This window comes from Neofelis nebulosa, chromosome 12, assembly GCF_028018385.1.
Source record: "Neofelis nebulosa isolate mNeoNeb1 chromosome 12, mNeoNeb1.pri, whole genome shotgun sequence".
Taxonomy (NCBI): domain Eukaryota; kingdom Metazoa; phylum Chordata; class Mammalia; order Carnivora; family Felidae; genus Neofelis; species Neofelis nebulosa.
Window position 1 is genome coordinate 8,042,341 of NC_080793.1, and position 18,812 is coordinate 8,061,152.

The 18,812-nt window shown below is 46.3% G+C and overlaps 1 protein-coding gene and 1 long non-coding RNA gene across 5 annotated transcripts in view; one reads left to right on the forward strand and one right to left on the reverse strand.

Moving 5' to 3' along the window:
* Positions 1-18,812, reverse strand: part of LOC131491273 (neutrophil gelatinase-associated lipocalin-like) — a 107,864-nt gene that overhangs the window by 56,050 nt on the left and 33,002 nt on the right. Inside the window, exons 2-7 of one of the 4 annotated variants that reach the window (XM_058693984.1) lie at positions 18,235-18,371; positions 16,761-16,840; positions 16,498-16,617; positions 16,178-16,276; positions 15,457-15,487; positions 15,141-15,334 (exon numbers count right to left, since the gene is read on the reverse strand). The exons of the other annotated variants lie outside the window; for them this stretch is intronic. Coding sequence (XP_058549967.1) covers positions 15,468-15,487; positions 16,178-16,276; positions 16,498-16,617; positions 16,761-16,840; positions 18,235-18,371 — 456 coding nt within the window. The 3' untranslated portion in view covers positions 15,141-15,334; positions 15,457-15,467. Of the gene's footprint in view, positions 1-15,140; positions 15,335-15,456; positions 15,488-16,177; positions 16,277-16,497; positions 16,618-16,760; positions 16,841-18,234; positions 18,372-18,812 lie in introns of those variants that run through there. 4 annotated transcript variants of the gene reach the window in all.
* LOC131491280 (uncharacterized) lies at positions 600-12,054 on the forward strand. The gene is made up of 3 exons (XR_009251387.1): positions 600-775; positions 6,259-6,464; positions 11,887-12,054. It is a non-coding gene; the product is annotated as an uncharacterized LOC131491280 (long non-coding RNA).

Sequence of the window (18,812 nt, forward strand, 5' to 3'; positions counted from 1 at the left end):
GCCTTTTTAACCCACTGGAAACAATTTGCATTGCAAAATTTAGGAAAGGACATATCCCATACCACTGTGTGGCCTTAAGGGGATCTAGCAGTTAGATCTCTTCTGTAGGAAACAGGGCCAATGGATGGAGGTACCTTTGTTCCAGGCCATCACAGCTGTAAGTCAGGACCCGGACCAAAAGAATGTGTTTGGCTAGTAAACTTCTTCCTGATATAGTGGATGTCCTAACAGGCCTCCTCCTGATGGAATTCAGGTGTTAGAAGAAACACAGGCCATCCCTGACAAAGGGGATGCTGACTCTTTCTCTGTGTTCCTCCTCCTAATAGATGTGGGGGCCTCTCCCTCATTCAGTTGCCAAGTTAACAGCTATAATTGGAGCCAACTGTGGGTAGTCTACTTTGGGATGTGGACTTTAAAGAATATTCCTAAGCAGCTGCCCAAATTCCCTTTGTTTCAAGGAAATCCCTTGTCTTCTCTAGCCTGACATAGACTCCCTATTTCCACCTGGGTGAAATCAAACAAACAAACAAGCAAACGAACAAACAACATGGCATCCCTTCTTTCCCAGCTGACAAGGTTTAGAATCAGGAATCCTCTTTCTCTGCCTTCTGGCACTTCGCCTCTTTTGCCTTCCCCTGTCTCTCCTCTTGTTTCTGCATCACTTTCTCTGTGATGTACATAACTGGCTTCTATACCATCCTCCCACCCGCGATGTCAAGGAGCGATGAGCACCTCCTTGGATCGCCCACTTCAGATTCCCCCATTGCTGTCCTAGGTAAAAAAGTGACAGTGGGGAACAAACTGATTGTCCTTTAAGTGAATGCAGGTGGAACGTATTCAGTGTTTAATTTTATTAGTGTGTTAGTTTAACTAAGACAGACATGTATTTAGAGTTATCAGCATCAAATACAGAACTTTTATTCTGCCAAGGTTTCCTAAAGGTCAAATAAGATCATGTTGTCTCTGTTGCAATTTGTTAGCAAATGATGACTTAAAGGGTAATTTTGTGTATCTCAAAATTTTCATAGATAATTGTTAAGAGAGCTTTCAATGTCTTTGGTAATCTGACACTTGAATAAATGGGATTGAATTCGCTGGATATCTAGGTCTTTTCCAAATAGAATGGAGTGCTAAAGCATTGATTACTGAACATAGATTTGTGCTTTTGACTTCTTATTGCAGAGAAACTAGGAATATTTGGGTCTTTTGGAAAACATGCTTTGTGCTTAATTGATTCATGAATTTGCCATCTAAAGGATTCTGGTGTAACAGTTTAGAATTGGGTCCTACTTAGTCTCAGCTGGAGACTAAGGTTTCTAAAAGTCAAAATTCTGCTAAACATGAAAAGACTAATGGAAATAAGGAAAGCAACTCTATATGTAAAAAAGTATGAATGTGTAAAAAAGAGAAAAGGAATGGAAATATATTTTTTGTTGCAAGTAAAAGAAAGTAATTTTGTCCTAAGTGAGACTGGTTTGGAGAAAAATGGCCTGGGACAAAATTTGAGTGCAAAGGTAAGCTGTAGAAGGTTCATGAAGGGAAATCTGTGGAAAGGAATTTTATGTGTAGTTATGACAGACTAAGTTGCAGTGAATGGATTTTCAAAGGTACACTGTTATAATGTTGAAATTCTGCTTTTCTCTCTGTTCAAAAGACAAAGTTTTTTTGGATTGTTCGGCTCTTGATAAATAATAATAATAATAATAATATACAAAGGATTGTATTCTCTTTTGTCTGCCCGGAAAACCACAGTTTCAGGTTTTGTCTTTATCAGGTCACTGATCGCTTAGTTAAAACTTCTAACTGTTAAAGGAGCAAAGTTTTGTAACAACTATATAACCCTTCATATTTGCCTTTGGAATCTCTTATTACCATCTTAGTTAAATAAATAATTTAAAGCTTTAAGATTTGTAATGATCTGAATCCCATTTCAGATGTGCTCTATAACTTTCTAAGGTTTAATAAAATTCCCAGCATTTAAATTGTATAGAAAGTCCCTTTGACCAAGGAGGACTTTTTATTTGGTATATTAAGTGAAAAACCCTGTTAAATAGTGGTACACCTTAGGTGACATTGCTTGGGTGAATATTGTAACTGTTCAAAGATATGTGCAATTCCTAAAGTTTTTTTTTTAATTACTTTTTAAAAATTTACATTCAAGTTAGTTATCATATAGTGCAACAATGATTTCAGGAGTAGATTCCTAATGCCCCTTACCCATTTTGCCCATCCCCCCTCCCACAACCCCTCCAGTAACCTTCTGTTTGTCTCCATATTTAAGAGTCTCTTATGTTTTGTCCCCCTTGCTGTTTTTATATTATTTTTGCTTCCCTTCCCTTATGTTCATCTGTTTTGTATCTTAAAATCCTCATATTAATGAAATCATATGATATTTGTCTTTCTCTGACTAATTTCTCTTAGCATAATACCCTCTAGTTCCAGCCACCTAGTTGTAAATGGCAAGATTTCATTCTTTTTGATTGCCAAGTAATACTCCATTGTATCTATATACCACATCTTCTTTATCCATTCATCCATTGATGGACATTTGGGCTCTTTCCATACTTTGGCTATAGTTGATAGTGCTGCTATAAACATTGGGGTGCATGTGCTCCTTCGAAACAGCATACCTGTGTCCCTTGGATAAATACCTAGTAGTGCAATTGCTGGGTTGTAGGATAGTTCTATTTTTAATTTTTTTGAGGAACCTCCATACTGTTTTCCAGAGTGGCTGCACCAGTTTGCATTCCCACCAGCAGTGCAGAAGAGATCCTCTTTCTCTGCATCCTTGCCAACATCTGTTGTTGCCTGAGTTGTTAATGTTAGCCATTCTGACAGGTGTGAAGTGGTATTTCATTGTGGTTTTGATTTGTATTTCCCTGATGATGAGCGATGTTGAGCATTTTTTCATGTGTCAGTTGGCCACCTGGATGTCTTCTTCGAAGAAGTGTCTATTCATGCCTTTTGCCCATTTCTTCACTGGATTTTTGTTTTTTTGGGTGTTGAGTTTGATAAGTTCTTTATAGATTTTGGATACTAACCCTTTATCTGATATGTTATTTGCAAATATCTTCTCGCATTCCATTGTTGCCTTTTAGTTTTGCTGATTGTTTCCTTTACTGTGCGGAAGCTTTTATTTTGATGAGGTCCCAATAGTTCATTTTGCTTTTGTTTCCTTTGCCCCAGAGATGTGTTGAGTAAGAAGTTGCTGTGGCCAAGGTCAAAGAGGTTTTTGCCTGCTTTCTCCTCAAAGATTTTGATGGTTGCCCGTCTTACATTTAGGTCTTTCATCCATTTTGATTTTATTTTGGGGTATGGTGTAAGAAAGTGGTCCAGGTTCATTTTCTGCATGTCACTGTCCAGTTTTCCCAGCACCACTTGCTGAAGAGACTGTATTTATTCCTTTGGATATTCTTTCCTGCTTTGTCAAAGATTAGTTGGCCATACGTTTGTGGGTCCATTTCTGAGTTTTCTATTCTGTCCCATTGATCTGAATGTCTGTTTTTGTGCCAGTACCATACTGTCTTGATGATTACAGCTTGTAATACAGCTTGAAGTTCGAATTCCCAAAGTTTTTTTTTTAATTTTTTTAAACGTTTTATTTATTTTTGAGACAGAGAGAGACAGAGCATGAACGGGGGAGGGGCAGAGAGAGAGGGAGACACAGAATCGGAAGCAGGCTCCAGGCTCTGAGCCATCAGCCCAGAGCTCGACGTGGGGCTCAAACTCACGGACCGCGAGATCGTGACCTGAGCTGAAGTCAGCTGCTTAACCGACTGAGCCACCCAGGCACCCCTCGAATTCCCAAAGTTTTAATATGTTTTTGTAATAAGGTTGTCACGTGACATTCTGATTATTAAAGTGTTATGTATCACAGAAATAACCAAATATCCTTGTCGATTGCATCATAACAAACTCTCATCAGATTGTTAACCATGTCCATTTTTGAGTTTTGTCACTTATAATTATTGTACTTATTCTCTTACAAAACATGTTTCCTCTTCCAGGAGATTTATTAAAAGGGCTTTTAGGACAAATTCAGGTATTTGACAGCTTTAAAATCCTAAAACTACAATAGGTAAGAATGTCCAGAACTAAAAAGCTACACTTGAACTGAACAACAATTAGTAATATGGGACTAAATGAACTGAGAAAGGTTATAGTTTTTGTGACCCTTGTTGAAAACATTGCTGGATCTCTAATGTTTGCTCTTCCAGATTAAGGAAACCTTCTCTTAAGATATGTATAATGTACAGAAATGTGATAAAATATTCCTCTATAAATAAATTGAAACATTTAATTTTCTCTCTACCTGAACCCTCTGAAATTCAAATGTCCCATTAAGTATACTTCCACAGCCATCATACTTACCTGTGTAAGTTCAGTGAGAATCTGTCCTCCTTGTAAAAGACACCATTGAGAATTGAGAATACTGTTCATTTTACCAAGGTTTTGACTGGAACGTCCTATTTGAGAGAAATGCATAGACCCTGATATGACTATATGGCTTTATGGAACTAAGGTTGACTTTATGAAACATGGAGCAAATAAAGCCCCTTGGGAATGTTGGCCTGATGCCTTGCTTACAGAGTTCCGATCAGACTTACCAGATGAGTAAAGAATGTCACTTCTGGGCAGGTGCAGGGACCTCAGGATATCTTGGGGACCTTGTGGAGAGGAATTGCCCAATCTACAAGTATTGCAGGCCTGTCTGATGGAAGTACTTGACTTGGCTCCTGGCCCGGAGAGGCCAATCAGTTCAGTCTCCAGTTCAATCTGGAGATTCCTTGTAAAAGGTTTCAGCAAAGCAAACTTTAAAAGATCCTTAGGATCAATCACTATTCTTGCTGAGGTTATGTAAATCATTAGGCAAAGTTTCTTAAAACTGGACTTGTTTTGTAAAGGAATTAGTCTTGATTTGGCTCTTTCTGGAAGTGAAGGTTTTAGAGAGGAAAAACTATATTTCCATAATGCAGCTTTCTGGATGTTGAATTCTAGTTCTGATTGTCTTTAAATGTTTGCTGTTTGCCTAAACTACACAACTCGAGGTAAAGTTCAGAAAAATTGTCACAATATTTCATGTATAGAAAATCTTCTGTGCTTGTTATTCAGTGGAGATAATAATAAGTCTCCATGGGCATATGATTATTTAAATAACTGGAAAATGGGATGGATTCCCCCAATAACTGTATAAAGACTATAGTGCTTTACTATTCACTGGAGGCCAGGTTAATTCCTAAATCTCTAAATACGCCAACCATATCCTCCCTACACCTGATCTGACAGTTACTAGAAACCCACCCCATATAAACCCAAAAGACCTAGTTTATTTAAAAGATTGAAAGTCTAATACAACAGTGGGTTTAACTTCAAACTTGAAGAGCCCCTACTGGGTCATATTATATACTCCCACTGCGATCAAGTTGGAAGGGAACACTTCATGGGCTCCTATATTTAAAATAATACCTGTACCCCCTTCACAGGAATTAACAAGCAAACAAATGTGCGTTCTTATTCCTGTCAACCTGTGGAAGACCTCATATTTCTCTGAGGATGGTTGTACCTTTCTTTTTCATCTTCCTTTCCCAGTTTCTACTAACAATTTCTTCTTACAATGGGCCATTCAAAAGGATCACCACAGACATTTGAGTTACAAACCAGAAAGACCAATCTGATTCCTGCTGCCTGTTCCCACAAGCATCCAAGGATGCTTCAAGTCTAACATCTAAAAAATCTCACTGTCAACACTGAAACACACTGGGTTTGTAATCTGCTGTAAGCATCAGCCTGTATTTTTCTTTTTTCTATAAAAGTACCTCTTTTTAATTACCTGATTGCTTACTAAACAAAACAGAATCTATATGATGGCTATATACCACTTGTTACACAGTTAAGGCCTTAAATAACTCTTAATATTATATAACTAAATACTAAAATTGATAAGGAAAAATCTGTTATAAGATGGCCTACATGACTCATAGGGGAATTCCAATCCCTGATGGAAGACTCCCCTTCTGAGTTTTTCTTCCCCACCCAGCTTGTTGCATTCACCAAATTACTACTAATGCAGAATGTGGAAGGAACAGACCATAAATTGTCCCCTCTGCTTATGCTCTGGACTCAGACCTCTGGAGAGTTATCTCCTCTGAGCCCAGTGATGTGAAATAAACCTCCTGCCTTCCAAGATCTCTGAGGGCCACTTGGTTCTTCTGCTGGGTGATCCAGGCCACTTTCCATAACATTTGGTTCCCTGACCAGGAAACCCAACTGCACTGGCCCATTGTTGCCACTGGTTTGGGAAAATAGCGAGGTGGTGACAGAACGAGGAATCGCAACAGAGAAGGCGTGCCCTGCCTGATCTTCTGCAGTCTCCCACACAGTCCCCTCAAGCTGGCCCCACTCCGCCATTTGCCAGATGCGAGGAGACTTGGCAGATGAGGACCTGGACCTGACATCAGATACCGGTAAGGCCTGGGACCCAATTCAGTCTGGCCCACCTATAGTGGTAGAAGGGGGACCTGATCATGCCCCAGAGACCTCAGTGGTCTCACAGGTAGGAATTGTGGTATGGAGCCCCAATTCAGTCCAGCCCACCCATAGGGGTGGAAGAGGGACCTGGTCATTCCCTGGAGACCTCAGAGGTCTTACAGGTAAGGAGCCCCAATTCAGTCTGGCCCACCCATAAGGGTGGAAGGGGGACCTGATCACTCCCCAGAGACTTCAGTGGTCTCACAGGTAGGAATTCAGTCCGACCCACCCACAGGGATGGAAGAGAGACCTGATCAATCCCCAGAGACCTCAGAGGTCTCACAGGTAGAAATTCTGTGGGAGGGAATGTAATAACCTCTGGTGTCTGACTGTGAATGTGTGACTTGGTCTGGTTTGCCTGCTGAGTTTGATACTGTGGCTCCACAGGTGGGCACCCTTAAGGTCCCCAAAAGCCCACGGAGTCTGAATGGGCCCATCTGCGATTCCGTGGTGAACGGCACGCAGATTATGGTGGCATCGGAATAGTTTTCGATCGAAAGTCACAAAGCTGAGGCTGCTACGGCTAAGCATTACCTAAGTTCCTTTGGGACATAGCCAGATGGGCATCTGACTGGTCTCCTCATTAGAGGGGGCACTCCTACCCTTCTGTCTGTCTTTGTGACTCTGTCTCACAGGAACATTATGGGGTCAGGACAGAGCAAAGAAGGGGTTTTAGGGAGACTATGGAATTAAGATACCCCCCGGCAAGTTAAGGAATCTATGTGAGTTAGAATGGCCAACTTTTGGTGTAGGATGGTCCTCAGAGGGAACCTTAGATGTCCCAATGGTCCTCTGCATCTGGCATGTTGTCACCAGAGACCCAGGTTATCCTGATCAGTTCCTGTATATCGATTCCTGGTTAGAGATTACCCAAACCCTACCCCCTTGGGTGCAATTTACCTGCAACAAACAGGGACAGGCTAGGGTCTTAGTCACTTTGACAAAGTGGCTCAAGGAAGGTCAACAGAAGTCCTGACCTCCACAAATTCTTGCCAGGGATCCAGAGGAAGAACCAATCTTGCCCTCACGATATCAATCCCCCAGTTCCTGATACTCTGTCACCTTCAGTCTCCCCACCACCTCTGGACTTGGAAGATCCTCTCTCCCCCAGATCATCGGCCAGATTGTGCCCTCAGCCAGGTGCAGGCAGTCTCCAGATGCCAGTCCACAGCCACCAGTACCAGAGGCTCTCCTCCGGGGGGTCCGAGCAGGGACAAAGAAGCCCACTAATATGCTCAGCAGCAAGGAGAATCCCCCAGGGATTACTATGAGATGCTATGCAAGGCTTACACCCAGTTTGACCCTGAGGCACAAGAGAGCCACCACAAAAGGATGGGGAGGAAAGTCCAGCCACCAAAAGGGAGGAGGCCCAAAACCTCCTTTGCAAGGGATAAGTGCGCCTACTGCAAGGAGAAAGGACATTAAAAGAATAAATGTCCCAACCGGGGAAAGTCCCAGAAACCCAGCCGACATGCACAAGAACCCTGCAAAAAAGACCTCATAGGCCTAGCAGGAATAGATTCAGATTGAGGGGGACCAGGGTTCTTCTTGGCCCCTATGAGCCCATGGTCAAAATAAAAGGGGATCAAACTATGATGTTTATGTGAACTCAGGGGCCACACGGTACAACATGAGTTCCTCTACCTACCTGAGTGCCCTATCCCTCCCCTCAGCCAGGATATACTCTCAAAGCTGGGGGCCCAAGTAACCTTTGAGCCAACAGGATGCACCAACCTCTGATTGGATCCAAGTGGAGGCTATTCTGCACCCAGGCCCAACCAAGTGGCCCACCCGAATTCAGGACTGCCTTCCCCACTGTATGGGCCGAGGACAACCCCCCTCCCCGGACTCGCCCACAAGGGGCCCCTGTCATTGTAGAGTTAATCCCAGGGGCTCACCCACAGAGACAGCGGCAATACCCCCTCTCACAAGAGACAAGGGCAGGCATCCAAGAACACCTGACCAGACTCAAAGAAGCAGCCATTCTGGTTGAATGCCAACCACCCTGGAACACTCTGCTCTTGCCAGTCAAGAAGCCAGTAAGAGGGTACCGACCAATTCAAGCTCCTTGCACCTGGTGGTCCCAAACCCTCCTCAGCCATATCCCAGGCTCTACCAGATGGTTTACTTGTCTAGACTTAAAGGATGCCTTCTGCCTCTGCTTGGCCCCCCAGAGCCAACATGTGTTTGTCTTCAAATGGACTGAACCAGACCTAGGGCATCAGATGCAACTGACTTGGACACACCTCCCACAAGGGTTTAAAAATTTGCCTACCCTCTTTTGAGGGCACTGGACAGAGATTTTGCCAGCTTTCCAAGGGAGGTCACATGCTGCACCTTCTCCAGTATGTAGATGACTTCCTCCTTGTCAGCTCTACCCAAGAAAATTGTACAGTGGGAACAAGGGCCCTCCTCCAACTCCTGTCAGACTCAGGGTATCAGGTCTCATGAAAACAAGGTACAGATCTGCCAACAGCAAGTCCAACCCAAGGAAAAAGAGCACCAGGGTCAGAGAGAAAGAAGGTCATCACCTCCCTACCTCAGCCCCAAACTAAGAGGGGGCTACGAAAATTCCTTGGGGCTGCAGAATTCTGCCAAATCTGGATTCCCAGATTCTCAGCAATAGCAAGACCCCTCTATAATCTCTTGGTAGGACTGGATTGAGAACCACCTGTCTGGACAAAGGAGGCCAAAGCTGCATTCCTAGAGATAAAGGCCACCTTGGGGCAGGCACCAGCCCTTGGCCTGCTGAATATAAAAAAGCCTTTCAATCTCTTTGTGCATGAGAAGGAAAAGGTCGCCCTTGGGGTTCTCACACAGGCCACTGGACCTTGGCAATGGCCAGAAGAGGCTGGACCCAGTGGCGGCAGAATGGCCACTATGTCTTAGGGCACTAGAGGCCACAGTTCTGCTCATTGAAGAGGCAGATAAACTCACCCTGGGACAAGAACTAAATGTCAAGGTTCCTCATGCTGTCATGTCTCTCATGCCTCTCCAACTTTTGGCTAGCACAATACCAGGGGCTCCTCTGTGAGAATCCATGGGTCACCCTTAAAATAGTGCAGACACTGAACCCTGCAACTTTCCTATCTTCTGAGGAAGGGAAACCAGATCATGACTGTTCTGAGGTGATGGATAAAGTATTCGCAAGCTGCCCAGATCTGCATGACCAGGCAGATCTGTATGACCAAAACCTAGACCTCACCTTGTTCAGTGATGGTAGCAGTCTCATCACAGAGGGCATTCAAAAGGCGGGGTATGCAGTGACATGCCTTAATCCGAGCCCTCACCATTAGTAAGGACAAGCGAGTGAACTGACTCCCAGTACACCTTTGCTATTGTACACATACATGGGGCAATCTACAAAGAGAGGGACCTCCTCACCATGGTGGAGAAGACCATCAAAAATGAGGAGGAAATATTAAAGCTCATCGAGGCCTTCTGGCTTCCAAAAAAGTTGCAGTTCTACACTGCAAAGGACACCAGAAGGGAGATGACCCTACAGCACAAGGAAATCATCTAGCAGACAAAGCAGCCAATATAGCAGCTAATAAGGAGGTAGACATAGCTCCCTCCCTTATCCATGCTGTGACCCCCACCAGGAGTTCAGAGAAGAAGTTGTCCCCCAGTTAGGCTTACCAGCCACAACCTACAGCAATAATGGGCATGCATTCATGGTTGACTGCTTACTGGCCTCAAAGCTCAGGAAAACTAGAGCAGATGAATTGCACCCTTAAGGGAACCTTAGCCAAGTTCTGTCAAGAAACAGACCTGCCGGGGCGCCTGGGTGGCGCAGTCGGTTAAGCGTCCGACTTCAGCCAGGTCACGATCTCGCGGTCTGTGAGTTCGAGCCCCACGTCAGGCTCCGGGCTGATGGCTCGGAGCCTGGAGCCTGTTTCCGATTCTGTGTCTCCCTCTCTCTCTGCCCCTCCCCCGTTCATGCTCTGTCTCTCTCTGTCCCAAAAAAAATAAATAAAAAACGTTGAAAAAAAAAAATTTAAAAAATTTAAAAAAAAAAAAAAAAAAAAAAAAAAAAAGAAACAGACCTCCCATGGCCAGACCTGTTGCCCCTGGCCCTCCTCCATCCCCATTACACACCAGGAACCCAGGGTTTCTCCCCTTTTGAACTAATATATGGGAGGCCCCCTCCATGTCCAGGGAGCCTCCCAGGAAGGGAATAAGAGAGCAACTTCAAGCTTTAGGGGCCATCCTAAATGAGTTACAATGATATACCATAGAGAGGGCCCCAATCTCTTTAGGATCTCCTGTACACCCCTTCTCACCAGGGGACTTGGTCTAGGTCAAAGACTGGAAAAAAGACCCTCTCAAACCACAGTGGACTGGGCCTCGTACAATTATCCCGACCACCCCTACTGCCCTCAAGGTCACAGGTATCACTCCAGAGTCAAGAGGGCCAATCCTGAGGAGCCCAGACTTGGAAGACTGACCCAAGTCTGATCTTCAGCCCTGCTCCAGCCACATCCCGGAAGCTGGCTTCTCTATGCATGGCAGAAGCTTGAGGAATCACTGGTCCAATAAAATAAATACACTGTCTTTACTCTTTGCCATCGGATTGGCAGAGGTTGCCCCAGAAAGCTGGGGAAACAGCAAGAGGTTCCTGTTTGCACTCACCTTCCTCTTATGGATAGGATGTTTTGTTGGTATTGATTGCCTCTAATCTGGGCCCCATTTGTAAGAGCAGGCACCTTCAGTGGACGAATCTGGGGGGCTTAAAAGCTTAAATATGGTGTAATCTCTTTCGGTCTACTGGTTTGCCTGCCAGTAAGGAGGTTCCTAATGCCATTTTGGGAAGTGTTTGCTCTGATGTATGTGCCTCAAGCGTCAGGAAAAAGAGATTAAATAATTCTGAGGATAAAAGTTGGTGCTTAGATTAACCTTCACCTCTAAGGCCCAGGCTAAACGAGTGATGTTACTACCCGTCCTCCTAGGGGCAGGAATAGCCATGGGGATAGGGAGTCGCATAGGAGACATAGGCTCATCTGTGGGACTAACAAGTGGCCAACTCCCTAGTGTCCATACAGAGCCAAATAAGTTCCCTGGCAGGGGTTGCCCTCCAGAACAGACAGGCACTAGACCTCACTGCTGAGAAAGGGGGCACCTGTGTCTTCCTCAGAGACCAGTCAGACATAGTCACAACCAAAGTCAGGGAACTAAGGAAAAGGACAAGCCATTAATAAATGAAGATGATGCCCTTTAATACAGCCTACATCTGTTTAAAGGGGCATCAAAGGGGGGGAATGATAGGGAAAAATCTGTTATAAGATGGCCAACAGGGCTGATAGGTGAATTCCAGTCCCCAACTGAAGACTCCCTTTCTGGGGTTTTCTTCCCACTCAGCTTGCTGTGCATACCAAATTACAACTAATGCAGAATGCAGAAGTAACAGACTATAAATTGTCGCCTCTACTTATGCTCTGGACTCAGACCTCTGAAGAATTATCTCCTCTGGGTACATGGGTGTGAAATAAACCTCCTGCCTTCCAAGATCTCCAACTGCTGCTTGGTTCTTCTGCTGGGTGATCCAGACCACATTCCATAGCAAAATAACTCAAATGCATAAAACACTTATACAAAACAGAATGGCATTAGATGTTTTAAGTGCTGCACAAAGTGGAACTTATACTCTCATAAGAACAAAATGCTGTGTATACATTCCAGATTACAACCAAAAATTATTCTGGATTTCTTACTGACATGAATACTCAAATTGGCACATTAAACAATCCCTCTCTTTCCTTAGTGAGTGGTTAAACTCTTAGGCTGGAGGATTTTTGTTAGCTACCAAAGGACTTTTCATTTGAGCTAATCTTTCTAGTTATTCTACTTATGTATTGTTATTTTCTCTCATGTCTCTCTGCCTGGTGCCAAGACTCCATCACTACAATAACTTCAAGCCAAGAGATGATTGTTTCTACTCGAGGTGGTTCATACACATTGTCCACCTTGGATTCAGCTGCGTCACCTTAACTGCCCTATGTTCCCTGATGAACCAGTATTGACCCATAGGTAGGCAATTCTATGCCCTTACTCAGCAGGAAGAAGCTAAAGAAGATGAGACCTTCTTCCCTCAACAACCTTAAAGATATAAGGGTCAAAATTGTTCAGAGGGTATATGATGAGGGAGCGTGGAGCAAAATGAGGGCAAAACAGACTGGCATATCCCCCCTCCCCCAGGTGGAATATGTGACATATTTCTCACACACTCCTGGCTACCCAAGAACAAAGGAAAGGCATTTAAATGCTTTCCATGGTGATGTAGGAAACCAAGGCAAATGAAAAATTAAATCCTCTTACTGCCTACAGCCTATTGGCAAGTCCTTGAAACCAGTAGAGTAACTTCCCTCTGGGATCTCAGCTGCCTCATTAATGACACTTTGCCAGGGGCAAAGAGAACCTTAGCTTAACAGTATCCCAACCTCCAGGATCCTGTAAGTCTACTTCCTTTATCTCAGCTGCCCCAAGGTGTATGCTGGCAATCATCCTCCAAGTTTATGATCCCACAATATGCATCTGAAGGGTCTCTCGACTGAGGTTTTATTCAACAGTAATAATGGTGTTGCTCTAGAAACAGCTGGTCCCTCAAGGTCATGGAAACCTTGCTTTCAAAATACCTTAGAGACTTACTCTATCCCTGATCCCCTCCCCACCTGAGGGTATATAATCAGTTACCCATCACAACCCCAGTGCAGCTCTTCCTGCCCCTGAGTCCTGACCCTGCGCTTTAATAAAATCACCTTTTTGCACCAAAGACGTTTTCAAGAATTCTTTCCTGGCTGTCAGCTCCTTACCACCCCACCAACACCCCAAAGGACTTTTTTTGGGCAATTCTTTCTTGTTATTCTAATTACATTTTGCTGTTTTCTACCATGTCTCTCCACATGGTGACAACACTCCATCACTACAATAACTTCAAGCCAAAAGATGATCCTTTCTACTTAAGGAGGTTCATACTTGTTGTCCACTTTGGATCCAGCAGCCTCTGCCTTCTGTAACTCTTCTGTATGTTTAGCAACTGATCAATATTGACTCATAGGTAGGGACATCTCTACGCCCCTACTGAGCAAGAAATAGCTACAGAAGATGAAACTTTCCACCTTCAACAACCTTAAAGATGTAAGGGTCAGAATTGTTTAGGGTGTAAGGGTTAAATTGTAGTGTAGGGCTAACCTGTAGACTTAAGAAATAACAACTTTGTTTTAACACTATAGGTTAAGAGATAACAGCCTTATCCTATCAATCAAGGGAACAAAAGTTCAAAGAAAATCAACTGGATTAGTGTTTGATTGGATTGGGGCAAGGGCATGTCTGAACTATTTCCACCCCCATCTGGGAACTATTCCTTTGTTCTGCTCCCAGGTGATGATAAGATGATGTGGTTGGCTATAAAAACTCTGTACCCTGGCTGTTCGAGACCGCACTCTTGTCAAGAGTGTCAGTCCTGATCAGTTGGCCTTGCCTCTCATTGCAATAAACTTTGTTGTGACTGTCACTGGTGCCCATAGCATTCTGATTCAGGTGTCGTGTGGATGCAACAAGGGGTGATATGATGAGGGAGAATAAGGCAAGCTGTGGGCAAAGTACAAACTAGCATTGCCCCTCCCCCCACCCCAGGTGAGATGTGTGACATTCCTCAGACACTCCTGGGTGCCCAGAAACAAAGGAAAGGAAAGAAAACAAATGGTTAACTGATAGAGATCCCAGTCATGGAGGATATAAGTCTCCATCAGTTCACAAATATCTTAGTAAATTAGAAGAAAAAGGCAATCTTATCAATAGCCTAATCTCCAGAAACCTATAGACTCAGTTTCCTGGAGCCCCCACATCACCCCTCATAGTAATATGGGGAAGAAAGGCAAGAAGAAATGGCAGGTAATGTTAATTTCCTGATACCCTGCAGCCCGTTGACAGATACTAGAGGCTGGCAGAGAAGAACATTTCTCAAGGAACTCCCTACTGTCTTAATGTTGATGTTTGCTAGAGGGAAAAATACCTTAGCTTGACAATAGCTAGGCCTCCAGTATTCTGTAAATCTTCTTTAGCATATGAAAATCTCTTAGGAAACTACCTTGACTTTACTGCCTCCAACTTGAGTATATAAGCAGTCACTCTTCACATCCCCAGGGCAGCTCTTTCTGCCCATGGATCCTGTCCCCATACTTTAATAAAATCACATTTTTGCACCAAAGATGTCTTCAAGAATTCTTTCTTGGCCCTTGGCTCCAGACCCCCAATCACCCCAAAACTTCAATTCTGGTGAAGTGGGGGTGCCAGCAACTCAGCCCCCCCAACCCTCTCCAGCTGCCTGGCCCTGGCTGGGCCTCTGCCATTGGACCATTCAGCTGGTGGCTGAACATGGGTGTGAGTTGTGCCCCAGCAGTGTGCTAGGAGGCAAGGGGAACTGAGGGCTGCCGCTGGTCTGGGGCTGGTCTTGGATTTGGGAGCTGGAAGTATTCAGTCAGAGCTGGACACTGCTTCTGTGGCCTCAATCCCTTTCTGAGGATCACAGCTCCTGGCAGTGATGCTAATAGAAGCCTGTCCTTTGCTCTTTTTTCTCTCAGAAGGCCCAGAGGTCAATGAGAACAGAATGGGGACTGGGGGACATGTGTTTATTTAGCAACCAAGGAGGAGTTCTGTCAGCTGGGCAGCCTGGGGAGCAGCTGGTGGGCTGTGCTGTGAGAAGGGTCTCCTGGCTCTCTCAGGGCTGTCCAGGCTGGTAGGAACACTTGGGCAGTACCCTGGGCAGAGGTCGGCATGAGAGGATGGGGTGGAGAGAGCCAGAGAGCACCTGAGAGGGAGTCAAGGGAATAGAGAGGGCAGCAGTGCTGGGCAGGGGGGACAAAGGCAGATCTGGGACCCCCTCCCAGCTGCACCCTGGCTTCCATCAGCCCCCTCTCCAGCCATACTTACCGCACCTTTGCTCACTCATCGATGCACTGATCTGTGGGGGACAAAGTGGTCAGCATGGATAGGGGTGTGTGTGTGGGATCACTGACTTCCAGGGCCCCGGCATTGCCCCTGGGCTACCCTGGGCCTCAGCCTGGTCTAGCCACAGAAGCTCTAGGGGTTCCCTTCATAGACAGTACAGCAGAGGACTGGATGATGGGTCAGGAGACTGGAGGAGAGGCCTGAGGACAAGCAGACCTGGGTGACACCCATTCTCCAAAGGAGGCAGGTGAGGCCCAGCCACACTGCTGCTTGGGCACCAAGCCTTCTGCCTGTTTACCTGCTGAGTCCTGACACACCCTCAGCCTTGGGGAGGCACCTGCCCAGACCAGGATGCCTGAGGACAAGGGTGCCTGCCAAGTCAGTGGTGAACCAGCCTCAAGGCAAAGGGGGAGTTGGCCCAGGACAAACAGGACTGGGTGGAGGGGGAGGTGGCCAGGCAAGGAGACTGAGGAAACTTGTCCCACGTGTGCAATACTCATGTGGGCAGGTCTGAGCTAGTGTGAGGGAGAACACATGGGAACCAGGACCCTGGGTGTGGCAGGGTCTTCCTGAACCTGAAGTGGCTCCTGGGGCTCCAGTGACCACAGCAGGGGCCTTCATCCCTCCTCTCCCCCCTTCCCTAGTGAGGCAACATCCTGGACAGTCCCCATGTGCCTTTCTCCTCTGCCCAGCTGGTGATTACCATTGGGGATAGGGAAGATGATGTGCTCATCGGTGAGGCCCAGGAATTTGGCAAAGATAACGAAGATTGCTTTCACAGGAGGCAGCTCCTTGGTCCTCCCTGTGGCCAAGAATGGCTGGTTAGTGGCTGGTGAAAGCTCCATAATGATTGTCGAACACGTGAACAAAGACTCAGACCCCTTCCTCATGAGGGGTTCTGTGGAAAGACCTCTCTCCCACCTCCCTGGGGCTCAGAGTGAAGGAGACCTGAGGGCTGGATGCGATGGGCCTCTTCTCCCCCAGCATGAACAAGAACCGGGTCGCACCAGGTGTAAGACCCACCATAGAGGACGACCTTGATGTTCTCCTGGTTGTCGTAAACTTTCTTGAAGTACAGAATGGCAAACTGGTTGTAGTCTGTGGTCACCACTTGTGCAGTGTAGCTCTGGATTCCAGTGTAACCTGCATGGTGGATGGTGAGGGATCAGCATGCCCTGGCCAGGCAGAGGGAGCTATTGATTCCTACCCGGACTCCACAGAATGGCATCTGTGTGGAGCGGCAGGGAGGTCTTTGCCCCCGGAGACCCACCCCACTCAGGACTCACGCTCAATGTTGCCCAGGGTGTATTGGTCTAGATGCAAATTTGGGGTGAAAATTTTGGTCCAGTGGTCACAGCGCTGGTCCCTGTGGAAGCAAGAGAAGGGTGGATAAGAGGGTGACAGCCCACCATGCCACAGCAGGAGACCCGCATCCCACCCCTCAGATGGGTCTGGCTCTTCCCCGCTAAGCCCATCCCTGCCTGTCCCTGCCAACTCTTCCCTGAGACACCTGACCTACTCAGACTCTCTGTACCTACTGTCCTTCCTTCTTCTGGGCTGATTCCCTTTGGTGGTTTTCCTCTATATTCTCTCTCCCACATGAGGCATTTGTCACTTATTCTTTTTTTTTAAAAAACTTTTTTTAGATGTTCATTAATTTTTGAGAAATAGAGAGACAGAGCATGAACTGGGGTGTGGGTGGTAGCAGAGAGGAGGACACAGAATCCAAAGCAGTCTCCAGGCTCTGAGCTGTCAGCACAGAGCCCGACCCAGGGCTTGAACCCACAAAGTATGAAATGATGACCTGAGTAAATCTCAGATGCTTAACCAACTGACCACCCAGGCACCCTGTCACCTATCTTATGTTGTGGCTTCCTGCTGTAACCTCTCCTGGGGAAATCACCACCAAGTCTCCAGTCTGCTGGATGCCAAAGACTCCCTTAGCTGTTGGACCAAACCTGACCTCTCACCTGCATCCCATCTGGTCCCCTGGCACCCCAGAGCCAATCTCCCAGCATCTGTCTTTCTTCTGATCCTTCTATGACGGATGCTCTAGTCCTATCCCCAAGTGCCAGAGCCAGAAACCCAGAGGAGCTGGGTAAGCCTTGCTTCCCCTCTCTAGGTCCTAATCCGCCCCTGCTCTGGTCCTCTCCCACCTATGACTGATCAGCCTCCTGGGCTGCACACCATCATTCTTCTCCCTGCTACAGCCACACCTGCTCTTCACCAGTGCCTGAGGCTCCTGCCAGGGTGGCCACCCCCCCCCCCCCTCCAGACTGCTCATCAGCTCCTGCTCAGGGCAACCATGCAATGGCTTGCTGTTTCTTGAAGAAGTGGCTCTCTCTGACTCAGTCCAGCAGCCTGCCACGAAGGTCCCAGACCTCCTTCTGATGCAGGTTGGTTCCTAAGGCCCATCCCACAGACCATCTCCCTGGAAGCTCTTGACAAAACCCTAGGTGGGATTCTAGTCTGGATCCAGTGACCCTCCTCCCATTCTAGGACACCTATTCTCTGTCTTGTTTCCTGATGACAGTCTGTGTCCATCTGCAGAACTATCATGTGTCTATGCTGAAGTGACTGAGAAATGTTGATCCAGTGAATGAAAGAAGGAATAAATACAGGGATCCAGTACCCAGTGGTAGGATGAATGATCATCTTTCAGCTTTGGTCACCCCTTCGCTATGACATCAGTCTGCCTATTGTACCTCCACGGCAGTCCTCTCAGCACCCCATGCTCCTCTAGGCAGTGGTTGCTCTCACCAGGCCAGGGCAGAGGTGACATTGTAGCTGTTGTCTTCATTCAGCTCGAAGGTGTCGGTATACATCTTCAACTGGCTGTCTTTTTCTTTATTGAATTCGTTCCCTGCCAATCCTAAGACGTACCATTTCCCCTGGAACTACAGTGGGGGCTGATGATAGGCAGAGCCAGAGGCAGCCACAGGGGGCCCTCCTGCTCCATCCCTGCAGGCACTTCTAGGCGGCCTGGGCCTGTAACATAAGTACCTCTAATGGGACTGCAGGGACCCAGACTGGCCACACAGGCTGGGCTGATGAGCCTGGCAGGAGCTGGAGCCCATCAAGCCAGGCAGGAGCCCTGAGTGTGTCAGGGACAAGGTGACACTTGGCAAGTGGTCACTGGCATCCCCGAGCCTGTTTCTTCATCATGTAGAGGGCCTGAAGATCTTCCCACCTGGCATTGACTGTGGAGATTTTGGAAGAGAGTGTGGACCAGGGGAGTCTGCTCAGCTGACCCTCTTGTCAGCAAGGTTGGGTGTGGATGGAGCATGGGGTGTGCCTTCCATCAGGGCACCCGAGAGAGCAGACTGAGCTAAAGCCTG